We start from the raw sequence: 15957 nt of genomic DNA, 5'->3' as shown, positions 1-15957 counted from the left end.
AATTAATTAAATATATATTTAAAAACACACACACAAATGATGACTGGTTGGGGTAGCTATGGTAAAAGTCAATAAATTTGCTATCTCTTTGAATGCCTGGTCACAGTGCTGTCACAGTGCTGTCAAAAATGGGTTTTTCAGCTGTTTTGGATAGTGGGAACACTTTTGTGGTTGTGGCAAAAGTGTGACTTGCCACAACCAAATGAAAGCTTTCAAAACCCCTGTTGACCTGGGATATTGGAGACCTGAACATTTGTTAAACCAATTCAGTCCACCAAAATCCATGGAAGAAGCATGGCTCTTCTAAGCCAATTCCAATGAGTTATCTGCCCACCTAGAACAATACCTAGAGCATTTGTTCCCACCCTGCTTCTACAATTCTCTGCTGAAGAGCAACACTGGAATTGGAACACAGCCTATGCTACCTTTGTATCAGCTCCAATTCTAAACTCATTACTAGTGAGTGAGTCTCATTGGGCACACTGAGACTTAACCTCTGAGCACACACAAACTTAGGTTTGCACTGTCAATTTTCTATCCAAATTATGAAGGAAGGCATGCTGGTGTTTTAAGATCCATTGCTGAGGGCAACAGTATCTTACTCACTGACAAATCCACTTAAAAAACAAAACAACGTTAGAACTTGATAGCCCTGTCCCTGTTACACTGGGTAAATGGATGAAAAAAATCTTTGAAGATTTTAATCAGAGACTGGGCATATGCAAGTGTTGGTACTCATATACTCTTCAGGCATCCCCTCCATGCAATGTGGTCCGAATCATCATGATTACAGGTGTTGCTCAAGCATATCCATATTAACAGACTGGCACTGATCCCAAATGACAGGACAAGCTTTAGTGTTGAGAGATTAGATATTAGGAATATGCTTGCACAATGCCACATCTAGTTGTTTAAGACAGCACACACACACACACACACACACACACACACACACACACACACCATACCTATTCAACATTTTTTTCACATGTTCCAGGCTGGCCCACCCATGAGGCAAATGGAGGCAGATGCCTTAGGCAGCACCCCCTGACACTGTGTGCTCCCCCCCCCCCACTGCTGGAGAAGCAGTGGCAGTGGGGTTGGCCAGATCTCACTGCTGCTGCCGCGTCTCCTCTGATGCCACCGCAGTCGCCTCCCAGCATAGAAATGAGGAGAAGCCACTACCACCTCTCCTCACTGCTGGAAGCTGACGCAGCCAAACGGTAAGCCCCGTGACTCCGACTTTGAGGACGTGCAGCAGGGGCAGCAGCTGCCAGGTGAGGTGGCACCTCCCCTTTTTGCTTCAGGTGGCAAAACAGTCTGGGCTGCCCCTGCCACCTTCTATTAAAGTCCTGGCTAGAAAATTGTATGAAAATACCCTTGACAACAGTGCTCTTTGGAGGAGAGCTATTACTAGTTGTTTTGCAGATAATGTGTTTCAGGACAACCGGCATTTGCCTGGCTGCTTTTCCCCAGAAAAGCCCATGGTTTAGTGCTGATTTGGAGCCAATGGCAACTGAGTTTTCCACAAATTGCTGTTTGTTCCAGTTTATAGCTGAAGAATGTGTTTTCCAGGGGGAGGTGGTGGAGCAAAGGCAAAACCGCTTAGACCCATGTTTAGAAAGCACAGGACAACCAAAAAGCTGTTCGGAACCTTGTTTTCTAGCCATAGGACAAGCAGAAGAGTGGGTAAGTTCTGAGTCTACTATGCAGCAAAGCACTTAGTTTGGTACTAAAAATAACATAAAACACCCTACACTCAGTATAAATCAATATATCTAATATAGGTGGACATTTTAAGGGTCTCTTCACTAGATCAAGCAGTATCCAGCCCTCACTTTATTCCCCATGCTCCCAGTCACCCATCCAGTTTCAGTTGCTCAGTATATGCTCCCACATAACACATGCTGTGTGCGAGTGCATGTATCTGCCTTTCCGATAACAGATAGGCTTTCTCTTCTCTCCCAAGTTTCTAAAAATGTGAATAGGGAAAAGCACACATGTCTTTTAAATGTTCATAAAATGGTGGGGGAATATGGGGTGATATAATACAAGGCTCAGCGAGGTGTTTTTTTAAGGGGTTTTTGTTTGTTTGTTTTTGCAGTAGCGCCATACAGCAAGAGAGTCCTTTTCTGGTTTTGAAAGTTCTCAGAATGATGCAGTCATGGAGCAGATGGGGGACAGGGGAGGAAAGGATTTGTTCCTTTTGAATTTAGTAAGGCCACTATGGCATCCAAAAGATTTGGATTCAGCCACATTTCACATAAAAGTTACAATGGAATTATCAGCCAGGGGGAGGGCAGCAAACACATTTTGCCAGGTACCTAATGCTGTTTCGTTGTTGTACCTGGAGAAAATGCAATATTCTTGCAACAGAAGTGCAATGTTGAATAAAATATGTGGGCTATGAGTTAAAAAATAAATAAATATGGGCCTGTTCATTGCAGGAAAATGCGAATCACGAGGAGAGAAAAGAGGCCTTAATCAAGAGTACATCAAGAGTACACTTCAATAGGTGGCAGCTTAGACTTTACCACTGGCTGTCTCATGCAATTTAATTGCCATTGTCTGGAACTGTGGCATGTATGGTATGAAAGCTTGAACAGGGGTTTCACACTTGTTGATCAAGGGATTTAGATCACTGGTTATATCTTGAGGAAACTTCATGCCTCCAGCTAGAGTATTGGTGTGAAAGTGACAAACCCCATTGGAACTTTCTGTTAAAAAGATGTTATTTTCACTTTTGAGTGAGCTCATTCCTAAGTAGAACATGCTTCTCTTTGGACTGTGTTCCTCACTGAAAGTTCTATCCTGCTCTGAAGGTTCTGAGAAGCCCTCAGATGAAACAACAGAAAGAGAGAGCTTTTGAGGCGACACGTGTTCATCGCAATCAGGCAATAGCAGAAATGATTGATTTCCCACTGCCCAAGAACCGCCAGAGAAAGATGTTGGAACTAAGGAATCATGGCCTAGAAAACCTCTTACAAAAGAACTGCTTAGATCCTTTGGTGGCTCATAAAGCCCACTTGACATGGAGTTGGTTAAAATAGTCGCATATTTTATATTAGACTGTCCTGTCATTCCACCACGGGTTTCAGCATCATGGACATTCTCAGAGACACTATCACTATTGAAATGGCCACTAGAGCAAGCTGAGTCATGCTCCAAGTCTTGTGTGGTTGCAAACAGAGAGTCAATAGCTAGTAAGTCTTGTTTGTCTTCGTCTTTCATTGCTTTCTCAATACTGATATCTTCCAACACTATTTCTGACTCCAGAAGAAGAGGACCAAATGACAGTGCTTCAGGATGCTTGAGAAAGAGATGTTCAAAGGTTTCAGGCTAGAAGACAAGATACATTTTAATGCTCATTTATTAATTAATGACTTGTAATGAACAGAAAAGAAAGGTGGGGAAAAGGAAATACAATAAACACTTCAATTTTATTATTCTTAATTTGGCACAACTTTAAAAGCCTGATGAATGTAATGGCATTCACATTTCATGAAGTTGTATGCTTAATTTTAAGTAGTGTGCATAAGCATTATAACAAAAGAGAGATTAGTGCCAGAAATTTGTAACACATTTACATTTATGATACCATTGGAGTTTGGATAATACTGAAGGTTCCATTTCAGGTCAGTCTCTGATGACCTTATATAACAAAGGGAAACATAATTGTTCTGAACCAGATTTTCATTCTTGTCAATGAAGAGAAAGTATGCATGCATTACATTGGCAGTGCTGAAGCCCTGAGTCTTGCTCCCTATTTATGCCTTTGGTGTAGACTGGTAGGAAAAAGTTCCTACCCATTTCCACTTCGAAGGGCTGGGCTATAGTGCACTTTGGCAGCAAACTGGTTCATACAACTAGCACAATGAGCAGCCACCCACTTCAGGGAAAAGGGCCTCAAAATTTGTTAAAGCAATTGCTCTGAGCCAGTTTTGCATTCATGTCATTTAGGAGGAATTATGAGAATAATGGGGAGGGCAAAGTTTTGCAGCACTTAAAACCCACAAGTTGACAAGCAAAATTGGCTGTTGTCAACAATTACAGTCTCTGCAAATTATTAAAGTCCACCCAAAGCCATCCAGCCTGGGTAATTAAGGTTCACAAGTTTTATAGCCTATAGTATATGGAAGAAATGATGCGGTCTATCTGCACCCCTTACTTCTCCAATCCAGTAGAAATAATGATGGATATACGTGTCATTGGTACAAGTGTTTTATCAAGAGCAGCCACTCCTTATCAACTTCAAGAATTTAGTCAAGTGCCATACCTAACAGGCTACTGTATCCTGATATCTGGTCAAGTTGCTCCCTACTCTGACGAGAAGTTTTCTGGTATCTGTTAAGTCTGCATGGGGAATTATTCTGGCTTCTTGAAAAATCAAAACCGTTTCCTGCAAATTTGTATCCAGTGGTACTAAACCCATACTACGATCAGATATTGATTAAAATGTAATGCCATTTTGCCTCCTTCCTACCTACTAGCTACCCAGGGCTAGTTCTAGAGTCATGGGATAAGGCTATGCATTCCAGGTGCATAGCTTCTCCTCTTACCCTGCTCAGGTAGGCAGTTTTTATAAGCCCAACAGAGAAGAAACTAAAGAAAAGTGGCTTATAAATCTATATGACTATCAAAATACAAAAAATTGCAGTAGCTAAAATAGGAGAAGAGAGACTGCTTATATAACACAGGGGTCCCTTGGGTGCTATAGAGATTTTCTGTACGGAGAGACGTAAGAGGCTCCCACAGATCACACAGTGATAGGGCTTGAGTTTACCACTACAGCTTTCTAATGCAGCTCTCTGATACTTGACCTACAGAGTCAAATCAAGGACACAGATTGCATAAATCAAATAAGCCATATGTTAGCATGAATGAATATGAATTAGAATGTGAATTAATATGAGTTAATATGAGTTAGATGTTGTAGGTACTGTTTCCTGGGGGGAAAAAACCCCCACAATGCTACAATGATAAAATAGTTAAATGCAGAGTAAATTGCTTAAGCATTTGGCTGTTAAATATTTGCTCTTGAATATATGCATCAAATGGGAGTGCCAGGAAAACATTTTTGCAGCAATTTAAGCCTGTGAAAAGTAACACGAAGGGAGCATTCATAACTTCAGTAGCTGTCATATAAAATTTAGTTTGGATTCAACTGCAAGATAACGAGAGAGTGCAAAATACAGTCACTTAAAGTCCTACATGCAATTTATTTGTATTCACGATATGAAAAAGTGATCCCACTGACTTCACTGGGGAAACTGTAACTTGGTAGTTTTGAAGGATTGGAGTGTGGCTGCAAAAAATAATGATTTTTCAATATTCTGTAGACATGAGGTTGTCTGAAACATTACTCCTACTCAAGAGTAGACCAACTAAGGTTAATGAAGATGACTAATTTAATTTTTACTGCATGCCCTTTGTTTATGTTGCATTTTTCTTTTGTAGAAAATCTCAATTACATTTTGGTATTTCTATGTTACCTTAGGGCATCCTTTCTGGTGTGGGCAGAATCTTATTTCTCTGTCTTCCCTCTCGTCCTGCTCCCTATCCCCATCTCCCCATGCCTAAGTAATTAAGAATGGCTGGATGGTAGGTGTTCAAATACCTCCTGTCCCCTACAATACCCTGGTGTGATGCCTGTGTTCTCACCTCTGCATGCATTTCAAGAGGTGAAAGTAGAAAAAGGCCTCCATTGAGCCATAGGTACAATGCCCTGTACACAAGTGCTATACTTACACTAGGAAGTATAGCCCCTTTAGTGTTTCCAATAATAAACTTTTTGTTCAAACATGTTCAATATTTTTAGGAGCTTCTTCTAAAACTGAACTTCTACACCAAGTGCGCTGAGGTAAACAGAAATTGGAGGGAGGGCATGGAAAATCCTGTTGCTTTCAGAATTCATCCTCTGTTACATATATTGACATTGCTTTTTAAAATGCTAATACGCTATTGATATAGTCAAGTAAATACAATAAAGAAAGAAAAATGAGTTTAATAGACTAACTAGAAACTGTAATATGAATAACCACAGAGGACCCAGTCAGGTAATTAAGAAGGTTTTAAGAATTATGTTCATTTCAAAGGCAATTTGGAGATGTATACATCTATGAAATGAAATTAAAGTGGAGTAGATGTGCATAGCTAAACAAACAACTGGGATTTTCCATATATCTTGTTGTGTGACATTCAGTACTCTGATGGACATGAACAGAAATCACATGTACTTCCGTAATAGTGTTGTTAGGCATCTCTTGTCTTTAAGAAAAGTCTCTTCATACAAAGAAAATCACAGACCCATAGAATCTAATAGCTTCTCATTAACACAGTGCCCTATTTTGAAGGATTTTGAACTGAAAGTTCAGTTTCTAAGGAAGTTCCTATTTCATATTCCAACTGATAACCTCAAAGTCAGTCGAAAGTTTAAAAGCCATAATGTCAGAGTAATTGGGTACTTTTCTTACTAATCAAACTAAGTAGAGAGGGTTTCTTCCTGAATAAAACTGTTTTAGATGTGGTTACTTATTCATGACAGTATCTTCTTGCTTCCTGTTCAATTTATAGGAAATATTAGAGTAACTGGGAGGAGTTCAGGGCTGTGCCTCTACTGACTATGCTACTCAGCTACAGTGGTACATCTAGTTACAAACTTAATTCGTTCCGGAGGTTCGTTCTTAACCTGAAACTGTTCTTAACTAGAGGCGTGCTTTCGCTAATGGGGCCTCTTGCTGCTGCTTCGCCGCCGGCACATGATTTCCATTCTCATCGTGGGGCAAAGTTCTCAACTTGAAGTAACTTCCAGGTTAGCAGAGTTTGTAACCTTAAGCATTTGTAACCTGAGGCGTTTGTAACTCGAGGTACCACTGTACATACGTAGAGCTCTATTGAAGCCACAGAATAATCACGTTCTAGGTGGTCAACACACTTAGGAGCACATACTGTGAAGTGTCGGTTCAACTAGCAAAGCATTTTAAAAGACCATTTATAAATAAATGGAAATATAGCAGAAAGATTGATGTTTCTAAGGCCATGGCATTCTGGACTCCTATTGCTATTGTTGTAAACCAAGGATGGGAAATATCAGGCTTAAATGCAAAATCAGGTTCCCTTCCCATTACGCCACCCCTCATTTAGTCAGCCATATACTACTGATGTTCTCTCTATGCATTCATGTCAGTTAAGGCTGGTTAACAGGAGTCTTGGGGAGTAAAGTGAGAATAGCATGGCACACATTGGTTGCATTCACACATTATGCTCACTTACAGTTGATTAAGGAACAAGCCAAGCATCTTCTTGAGCTCATATGCTCCTGTGTGGCAGAAGTTTCCATTTTGCTTCACCAGACGGATGCCAGCAAACAGCAACAGTTTGCCATATCATTCAGTTATGGACTTGTCATCAACGTTAACTATGGTTAGTTTAAACAAGCCTGCTTCAGAAACTGCAGTTTGAAGTAAGTTTGTTTGTAACTAAACTTAGCCCATGTTAACCAAAGTTGCTGGTCTGGATGACATGACAAACTGCAATAAACAAAAAGCTGAGCTCCTCCTCCCAGCCAAGCAAGAGAAAGAAAGGGATGAGGGTTGCTCTCAAGTGTAGGCTTGTTCCCATGTTATTAAATCATAAGGTAGCATGACCTCCTAACTTCTATCTTGATATGTATACTCCCTTTAAACCCAGCAAACCCTTTACCTGGTCTGAAATATAGAAAGTGTTCTCAAAATTGTATACCAGTAGTGCAACTTTTGAACAAAATCATTTCCAGCACTATTATGTATGAACAAAATCAGCAGAATAATGAAATGATATGTAAGTAATTCTGTCTTCTGAATTCAAATAGATAATTCTTCTAACAACTCTGTATAGGAAGTCTGGGAGCTGTCACATTGGTTCAGCGGGCAGTGATCATGATTAGACTTCAAAGAATGTCCATTCTCTGTTTAAATGAAATGAAATAAAATTAACAATAAAGATGAGAAAATAAATATTTCACTGGGAATGAAAACTGAAATAACTTATAATGGGGGGGGGAACCTAATAAGCAAGCATTCTCCTTGATCATTAGGATATTTCTTGTGCCCATCTCAATTTTTAATATAACATTTGTGATTCCAAGGTAAAATTATCTAATGGTAAACATTGTCATTTAAGTTACAGATAGGTAGCCGTGTTGGTCTGCCATAGTCAAAACAAAACAAATTCCTTCCAGTAGCACCTTAAAGACCAACTAAGTCAGTTCTTGGTATGAGCTTTCGTGTGCATGCACACTTCTTCAGATACACCTGAAGAAGGTGTATCTGAAGAAGTGTGCATGCACACGAAAGCTCATACCAAGAACTGACTTAGTTGGTCTTTAAGGTGCTACTGGAAGGAATTTGTTTTGTATTGTCATTTAAGCTACAACAGCTGCACTAGCAGAGTCCAGTTTACCAATAAATGCACCAAAATCCTATAGAAATGTACCCATTCACTATGGGAATGCACCTGCTTTGCATTCAGAAGGTCCTAGGTTGAATCTTGGCATTTCCCAGTAGGATTTGGAAAGGTTACTGTGAAAACCCTGGAAAGCTCCTACCAGTTAGTGTAAACTAGCCTTCCCCAACCTAGTGCCCTCTAGATGTTGTTGGACTCCTATCATTCCCAACCATTGCCTATGCTGGCTGGGGCTGATGGGATATTGAGTTGAACAACATCTGAAAGGGAACCAAGCTGGGGGAAGTTAGATACTGAGTGAAATGGTCGGACTCATTCTAAGAGCTTCCTATGCACCAACTGCATGCAGAATATTCTCTTCACATGGGCTACCTTATTATATTCAAAGGAGAGAGGAGAGCCATGCACATATTTCTGTGAGCATGAGAGGTTGCTTCTTGTGATGAAGTGAAAGCCTTGAAGGAGAAGAGTTTTCCATACACGAGAGTCTCCAGTTCACATAAAAGATCCCTGGATTAGGGCATTTTTTTGTTGGATGTGTACCTGTGGAACCCATGTAGAACCCAATTTCATCAATTTAATAGTAGGCATTGGCTTTCATTTCCAGAAAGCCCCGTTCATTCTAGTATTTAAGTTTGCATGAGAGTAGCAGGCACATGATTAAGTTTCATTTCTTTATTCATGGCCATTATTTACAGGGTTGTTAAAAAACTTGATGAGTAAATAAATTAGTTAAAAGCAAATAAAGCTCAATCACAAATTTCACAAATCACTGAAATATATTTAAGTGGGAATCCATACCTTTTGGAAGTTAACTCCCTGTGCCCAAGAGCAATTCTTGGGGTTTGGAACATCATCCCAGAATAATTTCTTCATTCTGAAATATGCCGATAAGATATTGACTTGGCACAGTGAAGGATATAATCACTTTTCACTCTGAATACTTATTTCACAAATAAAGATTTATTCTTTTTAGAAGCCATCTTGAAACCAATAGCACCTACAGATGCTTTAAAAATGCCAACTGAATTTAAAAATTACCTAATTTCAAAAATTACCTAATGGCATAGCCATTACGGCACACGTGCCAATGTTCTTGCAAAACACAGATGTTCCTGTTTCCTTGCTCCTTTCACTCTTCTTCCCAGTAAGCAGCAGTGGCACACTTGCGGGAGCTCAAGTAAGCACCACTGTTGTCATCCCCCCCCCCCCCGCCCCTGCTGTCTGCTACTGGAAATTGCCTTTCCAGGGATTAATCTATAACACCTTTCAAATTATTCATCTCAATCTAAACTTGCGAACAGATTCAATACAGGAAAGGTTTACCTTTGGTGCAAGATCAAAAGACCTCCAAGCAGCAAAACGGAGCATGAAATAACTAGGGGTAGAATCACATAGAAGTTCACATCATTCTGTTTTTCAATTCCAGCTGAAAATAAGACCCAGCAGTTTAAAACAGCTATCACTAAAGAGAATATTTACAATGTAATCCTACAGAATGAACTTTACTCCCAATTAAGTGACCATAAGATTGCAGACTTGGTTGTTTGCATCAGCTCGTACAGTTGAACTTGATTTGTTATTCCATAAAGTTAAATGAGACTTGGATATATAGAGTTGTATCCAAAGTTGTGTGAGTGGCATTCTGCTCATGCAATGGGACTTTCCCTTTCTCTTCTCTTGAAACCGTGCAATTAAGTAAAAATAATGAAATGCTCATGTATGCTTTAAGTAGAGAGATTGGAATTGCTTACAGATCATTAAGATTATTCATTTAAAAATTATTGAATTTTCCTGGCATAATCAAGACTCGAGATGTGCCATGCCATTCCCAACGTATTATCTGATTTTTTTTTCTCATTAAAAGTTAGAGCAAGAAATCTTGGTCTGAAGGAAAAGTCTACTAAAAATGCCAGTTGCTCACCTTTGGAGAATCCATATGTCACTGTGGGCTTTGTTACTCCTTCAGGAATTATTGGGAACAAACTAAATTTGTATTTCTCAATAAGAATGAAATTATCTGGAACAAAGACAACACAGCACATTTTTAATTTGGGCATACTAAAACTTCTTAACAATTCCTAATCTATAAAAATCCGTAAAACAGTGTGGGCCTTGCAACGCTGAAAGATGAGCATCTCTCTTGATTTCTATCATTAGGGTTAATGTGTTCCTTCATATGTTCCTCCCATCCAGCAAGTCCATTGTTTAGGCATAGTGGGAGCAGTTACCCAACAACATCTGCAGGGCCATGGGTTCTCCATCCCTGCTTTACAGCCTTTAGAAATTAGGAAAGAATAAAAAGTCACTACACATAACAATCCTCTGTAACTGTTCATCTCACACAGAGACCATTCAGTTACTGTATCAGTCTTGTCTTAAGAAGGATAATCCACAATAAATTTCAAAGATGAGCTGGGAAACACCATTTCTAACAGAGCAAATTGCACTATAAGAAACCAAGTATACCATTTATCACAGGGAAAGGAAAGGAAACCTGTACGTCAATGTTAAATAAAAGGCTATTGTGGAGACCTTTTGGAATTTATGTTAAATGTACAATAGTTGCTAGCCTCTACAGTTTTGCAGTAAATCTTTATCTATAATCAAATACTGGTGGGAAGATATTGAAACACAAGAGAAGCTGTAATAGATTTTTAAGTACAAACTCACCCAAAATGTGGTATTTCCTAACATTTGAGGGAATCATAATCCATTTAATCTGCTCTTCTTCGTTTAAGTTTGTCCATTCAATTACAAAAGATGTAATTATATAAGCCACAGGCGAAAGTGTCCAGGACACAATGACACAACTGCTGTTCACTGGGTAGGCACTGAGAGATTTCACAATGTTTACTGACAAAACAGGAAAACAGCATGTTGGTCATCAGGTACATTATCCCTTACAAATTAGGAGAGAACTCATCAGATGCTACAGAGAAGAGTGAAGTATATTTCAACTGCTGCTTTTAGCCTGCAGGTTAAAAATTTGGAAAAGCTCACAAGAAAATAAACCGGAGCACCATGAAGATCCTTCTTTTTTAGGCATGTGGAGGCACATGATGAAAGTTGCATTCCCCACCCCCAACCCAAATTCCTGCCCAGATGGCAGGAACCATGTGGCCTAGCTTTCCCTGCCTCCTAATTTTCTGTTGGCAGCAGAAACTCATATGATTAAATAGGTAGAAGAGCAATAACATGGCCTTACCACTCAAATAACTACTTATCTAAACATGAACACATTACAAAATGAGAATGGTTTATTATAAACTAGATTACTGAGTTAACAATACTTGAAGCTATAAAAAAAATGGTTTTCTTACCTGTGCTGATTTGTTGTGATAGAGTTAAAATGAAATTGACTGAGGAAGTTCCAATTGAGTTGACAGCTAGAATCTTAATGGCATGTACATCCTCCGTCCATGAAAATGTGTAGGCAGTATCATTTTCTACATAGTCAGACCAAGTAATGTTTTCTGAAGTATTATGCTCAACCACATAGTCTAGCACACTGCATAAGGAAAGATTCTTCATCAGTGGCTGTAAGAAAAATTCAGATACGTTAGGCAGTTCAATTGTGGATTGAGGTTGGTTTGGGCAGAGCTGTATGTTTTTTTAAGGAGCAATTGAGGGTTGGTATCTCATTTTTATGTTAGCAAGACTAAAAGCTACAGTTTATAATAATTACCATGCATCTGTCCATAACTGCCTATAACAGTCCACCTTCGATTACTTCTATATACCAATAAATATAAATTTAAATATTTAACACAGTTTGCCGGGCAAGCAATGTTGGGTTTAAAATAATCAAACTTAGGTTTTATAGTATGAAGTGTAGTGTAGCACAAAGAGAAGTATTTGGGTTTTTAATTGGTGAAATAAATTTTACATAAGAAACCTGATTTTAAACAGCCTTTTCCTTTGTGAATTAATGCTTGTCATTCAGAATCAGACACCTACCAAATCATCCTCCTTTCTTCCTATTTGATAAGTGATGTTAACAAATATGAGTGACCTGTGAATTGTTAAGGGAATGTCTGACATCCTGGCAGGCTGTGCAGTAAGGGTGCTTGAAATGCTATTAACTTAATTCAATTTCCCCTTTTGAATAATAATCTATGAATAGTTCTTACTTGCCAGGCCCCTGCTAGCTTTGGCCAACAGGGATTGGACCATGTCCAAAAACAGATTCTCTCATTCTTCATGAGAAAATGTTTCTGTTTATTAAAAAGGTGGCACTTGGAGATTCAAGAGGCTCTTTTCTTTGTTAGAGATCTTTTTCCTGTGCCTAATGGGAAGCTTTCTGTCAGCCTAGAGTGGCGGGTCATCATCATGGGATGATCTTCATGGTAAGCTCTGATGTACAAGCCTAATTAGACAGACAACAATCCTAATTTGGCTTGCAAGGCCATTTTCTCCAAGCCATTACCACCTGCCCCACACCAAACATCATATTCTGATCTGTCACAGAGCTCTATTGTAAACCTATGTTTCACTGGTTTTGCTAACAGAATTTACCAGTGTCTTAGGTCTGGTATCCTTCAAAGCCAGCCAACACCCACAATATATATCATGAACATCGCACAAAAAAACAAACCTGAAATAGATTTCAAATATCTCATTTACCCTCCTCCATTGATTTACCTTCCAAAAAAGAGTAACATTTTTCTGGTTCCTTGTTGAATCTTCATTAATGGTTCTCCAGAATTCAGGTCCTCTCAAGGGAGCTGGGGGGGGGGGGGGAATACAGTAAGAAGCAAACAACAGCCTATCTGGTTATAAATCTAGTAAAAAACAAAAAAAACCAACCCCAACAAACTGAAAGCATACAGGTAAGACACTGACTGACCTTTGATATCCTTAACAACTGTATAGGCGGGTCTGCTCCAATCACTCCAGTAGCCCACTCCATCAATCACACTGCAGCGCACCTGAATGACGTATACTGCGCAGGGATCCTGCACCTTTGTGCTGGCAGAGCTAATTAATGGATCAGAAACCTCCTGCACCTGCAACAAAAAAGGATGTTTAAACTAGTAACAAACAAAATCATTTCTGAGTGACAGGCCGAGATCTTAAATCTTCAATAGGCTAACTGCTACTTAATCTTCATCCAATTTGTAGGGGCCAAAGCACTCCCCAGTGCATTTTTCATTGTGCAAGTCACACATAAGCTGACCTGAAGAAAAGTTCTCCCTGGACACTGTCACAAATTGTCACCTGTAAAATATGCCCAAATTTCAGCCAGTTACCACTTTCCATTTTCCTTCTGAAAACAAACAAACAAACAAACAAACAAACAAACAAACACTGCACCAGAAATGCAATGAATTTTGTCTTTGTGTGTGTTTACTAAGCCAGCCAATGTTAACAGATTGGTGTAGTAAAACATCCCATCATTTTTTCATAGACAAATAGGCAGAAGGAGGTCAAGAAAGGTCATGAAGTTTATGGGGTTTCAGCAGATTGGCACAAATGATATTTATCTAACCAAGGGCAACTTTCTACCAGAAGTTAGAAAAACACCCCACAAAACTATTAGCATTGGTTCTCAGTTGTAATAAAGTTGTGGGTTTTTCTTAAAGAAAGATTACAATATTTTCATTACATTTTACTTTAAAATATAGTTTTTGTTTGTAATTGTTCATAATTGAAAATAACCCATCATATAATGGAAATCTCATTGGCGTGGAAAATACACCCCCGTTTCCCCCTCCCTCACACACAATGGATGAAAGTTGATCTACTGAAGATAGGCATGTCACAAATGTTTATTTTGCTAGACAAACCAAATGCTGGAATCCACACATTTTTACAAACTAGCAGCAAAACGCCATTGCACCCTTGCATCTCATGATGCACAGGCTAATTTAGATTAAGTGTGGCCATACCTCCCAGGCAATTTCTGTTCCGTTGACAGCATACCGAATCTGAAACTGGAGATCATTCTTTGGAAGTTCTGGGTTTTTCCAGCTCACATTCAGCAGTCCCGCTTCCCCTGTAATTTCTGCTTTGACACTGGAGGGAGAAAACGGCTTCACTAGAAAGTTAAACAAAATAAATTTGACTGGTTTATGAGGTCGCTAATAGAATCTATAAAGCTGTGTGTCAGTTCTTCCTTACCAAACTGGCATTAGAGCAATGTATTTTTTTAATATATATTCATTATAGCTGTATTCTGTCTTCTTAACAATTCATTTATTACATTTTGTTAAAAATATTTATAGCTTGACCATCATCTATACACTGGTACCCAAAATGGTGCCCTACAAGTGTTGTTGGACTCCAGCTCTCATCATCCTTAGGTGGCAAGGCCTGTGATCAGGGATGGTGTCAGTGTGGTCCATAAACATCTGAAGGACACCATGTTCGCTCATTCTGATGCCAGCTTGCTATACAGAAGCATGGAATAAAATGGGACAGGCCAAAATAATGCAGCAAAGCAAATAACATAGACAGAAACAGGGACAGCCAAATCAGCAGAGTACTTCAACAATCACAAGTATAAGACATTAAGATGCCTGGGTAGATAGATAACTAGGAGCCAGAATCAGTGCAACACTGGCACCAGTTATGCTTCTATGAGGAGAACATTCTGCAGCTGTGGTGCCATCACAAAAGAGAGGCTGTCTTCCTCACCACAACATTAATAACTTGCACCGGCAATGGAACATAGAAAAGAGCCTCCTCTGAAGATCTTAAGAGAGCCTGATGTAGGGATGGCTGATGTATGAGGAGAGGCACTCCTTCATGCAAGAACTGTTTTGTAGGTACTTCAGTAATTTTGATGTTTTTCAATACCAGTTTAAAAAAAGCAAGCACAAGGATGGCCGTGGTATGTGTGTGTCCGTGTGTGTGTGTGTGTGTGTGTGTGTGTGAGAGAGAGAGAGAGAGAGAGAGAGAGAGAGAGAGAGAGAGACAACTGGACTAAACTATGGTTTCAAGGGCTAAAATATATTGTGTGGCATTCAACTAAGTTTTACACAGAACAGATCCATTGAAACTAATGGACATAACTAAGTTAGGCCCATTAATTTCAGTGGGTCTCCTCTCAATAAAACAATCTCAATAAAACAATCTCAATCTCAATAAAACAATCCACTGAAGCAGAACTCTATGCTCTATAAAATGTAAAAACACAGGGAGAATAAAAATGTCTTCATTTGGTACCAAAAATATCTTAATATAGGTACGAGGTGAGCCTCACTTTGGAGGGCATATTCCATAACTAGGGTGGTACCGCCCCAGTTTAAAGCCATGAACATTTCGTTGTTATTAACAGCTTTTCTTTTCAAAATTTTCATAATTCCTTATGTTCTATTCCACATGCCATCTGAAACGTTGGGTATGATACTAAGCATATCATCACCAAGAAGCTGAGAATCCATATGAACTGGGTGTAGTTTGGGGATATATGGTACTCCCTATGAATATATATGTTCAGTTGGAGACAAGTTATAACAAGGGAAAAGTAACAAGGAAGTGATGGAAAATGGAAAAGGAGATGAGGAATAT

General features: G+C 39.2%; 2 protein-coding genes and 1 long non-coding RNA gene across 4 annotated transcripts in view; 1 reads left to right on the top strand and 2 right to left on the bottom strand.

Annotated features, from left to right (window-relative positions):
* LOC309344669 overlaps positions 1–15957 on the top strand; it is a 50330-nt gene that overhangs the window by 6869 nt on the left and 27504 nt on the right. The window lies entirely within an intron of this gene.
* LOC309344234 (leptin receptor-like) lies at positions 378–4432 on the bottom strand (the record flags this gene model as incomplete). Its single annotated transcript, XM_081866483.1, has 2 exons — positions 378–3339; positions 4322–4432. 2 exons carry the CDS (start codon positions 4430–4432, stop codon positions 2524–2526), a joined length of 927 nt encoding a protein of 308 aa, XP_081722609.1. The 3' UTR covers positions 378–2523.
* Positions 3353–15957, bottom strand: part of LEPR (leptin receptor) — a 66077-nt gene continuing 53472 nt past the window's right edge. For both annotated transcript variants that reach the window (XM_081867151.1, XM_081867152.1), the window contains exons 11-19: positions 14334–14482; positions 13292–13451; positions 13087–13169; positions 11766–11982; positions 11116–11298; positions 10367–10462; positions 9769–9871; positions 9244–9319; positions 3353–7945 (exon numbers count right to left, since the gene is read on the bottom strand). In XM_081867151.1, coding sequence (XP_081723277.1) covers positions 7928–7945; positions 9244–9319; positions 9769–9871; positions 10367–10462; positions 11116–11298; positions 11766–11982; positions 13087–13169; positions 13292–13451; positions 14334–14482 — 1085 coding nt within the window. In that variant the 3' untranslated portion in view covers positions 3353–7927. The remainder of the gene's footprint in view (positions 7946–9243; positions 9320–9768; positions 9872–10366; positions 10463–11115; positions 11299–11765; positions 11983–13086; positions 13170–13291; positions 13452–14333; positions 14483–15957) is intronic.

The sequence above is a fragment of the Podarcis erhardii genome (assembly GCF_964252035.2).
Source record: "Podarcis erhardii genome assembly, chromosome: 6".
NCBI classification, from domain to species: Eukaryota; Metazoa; Chordata; class Lepidosauria; order Squamata; family Lacertidae; genus Podarcis; species Podarcis erhardii.
The sequence above is the reverse complement of the archived record's forward strand: the minus strand, read 5'-3'. Positions and strand labels throughout refer to the sequence as shown.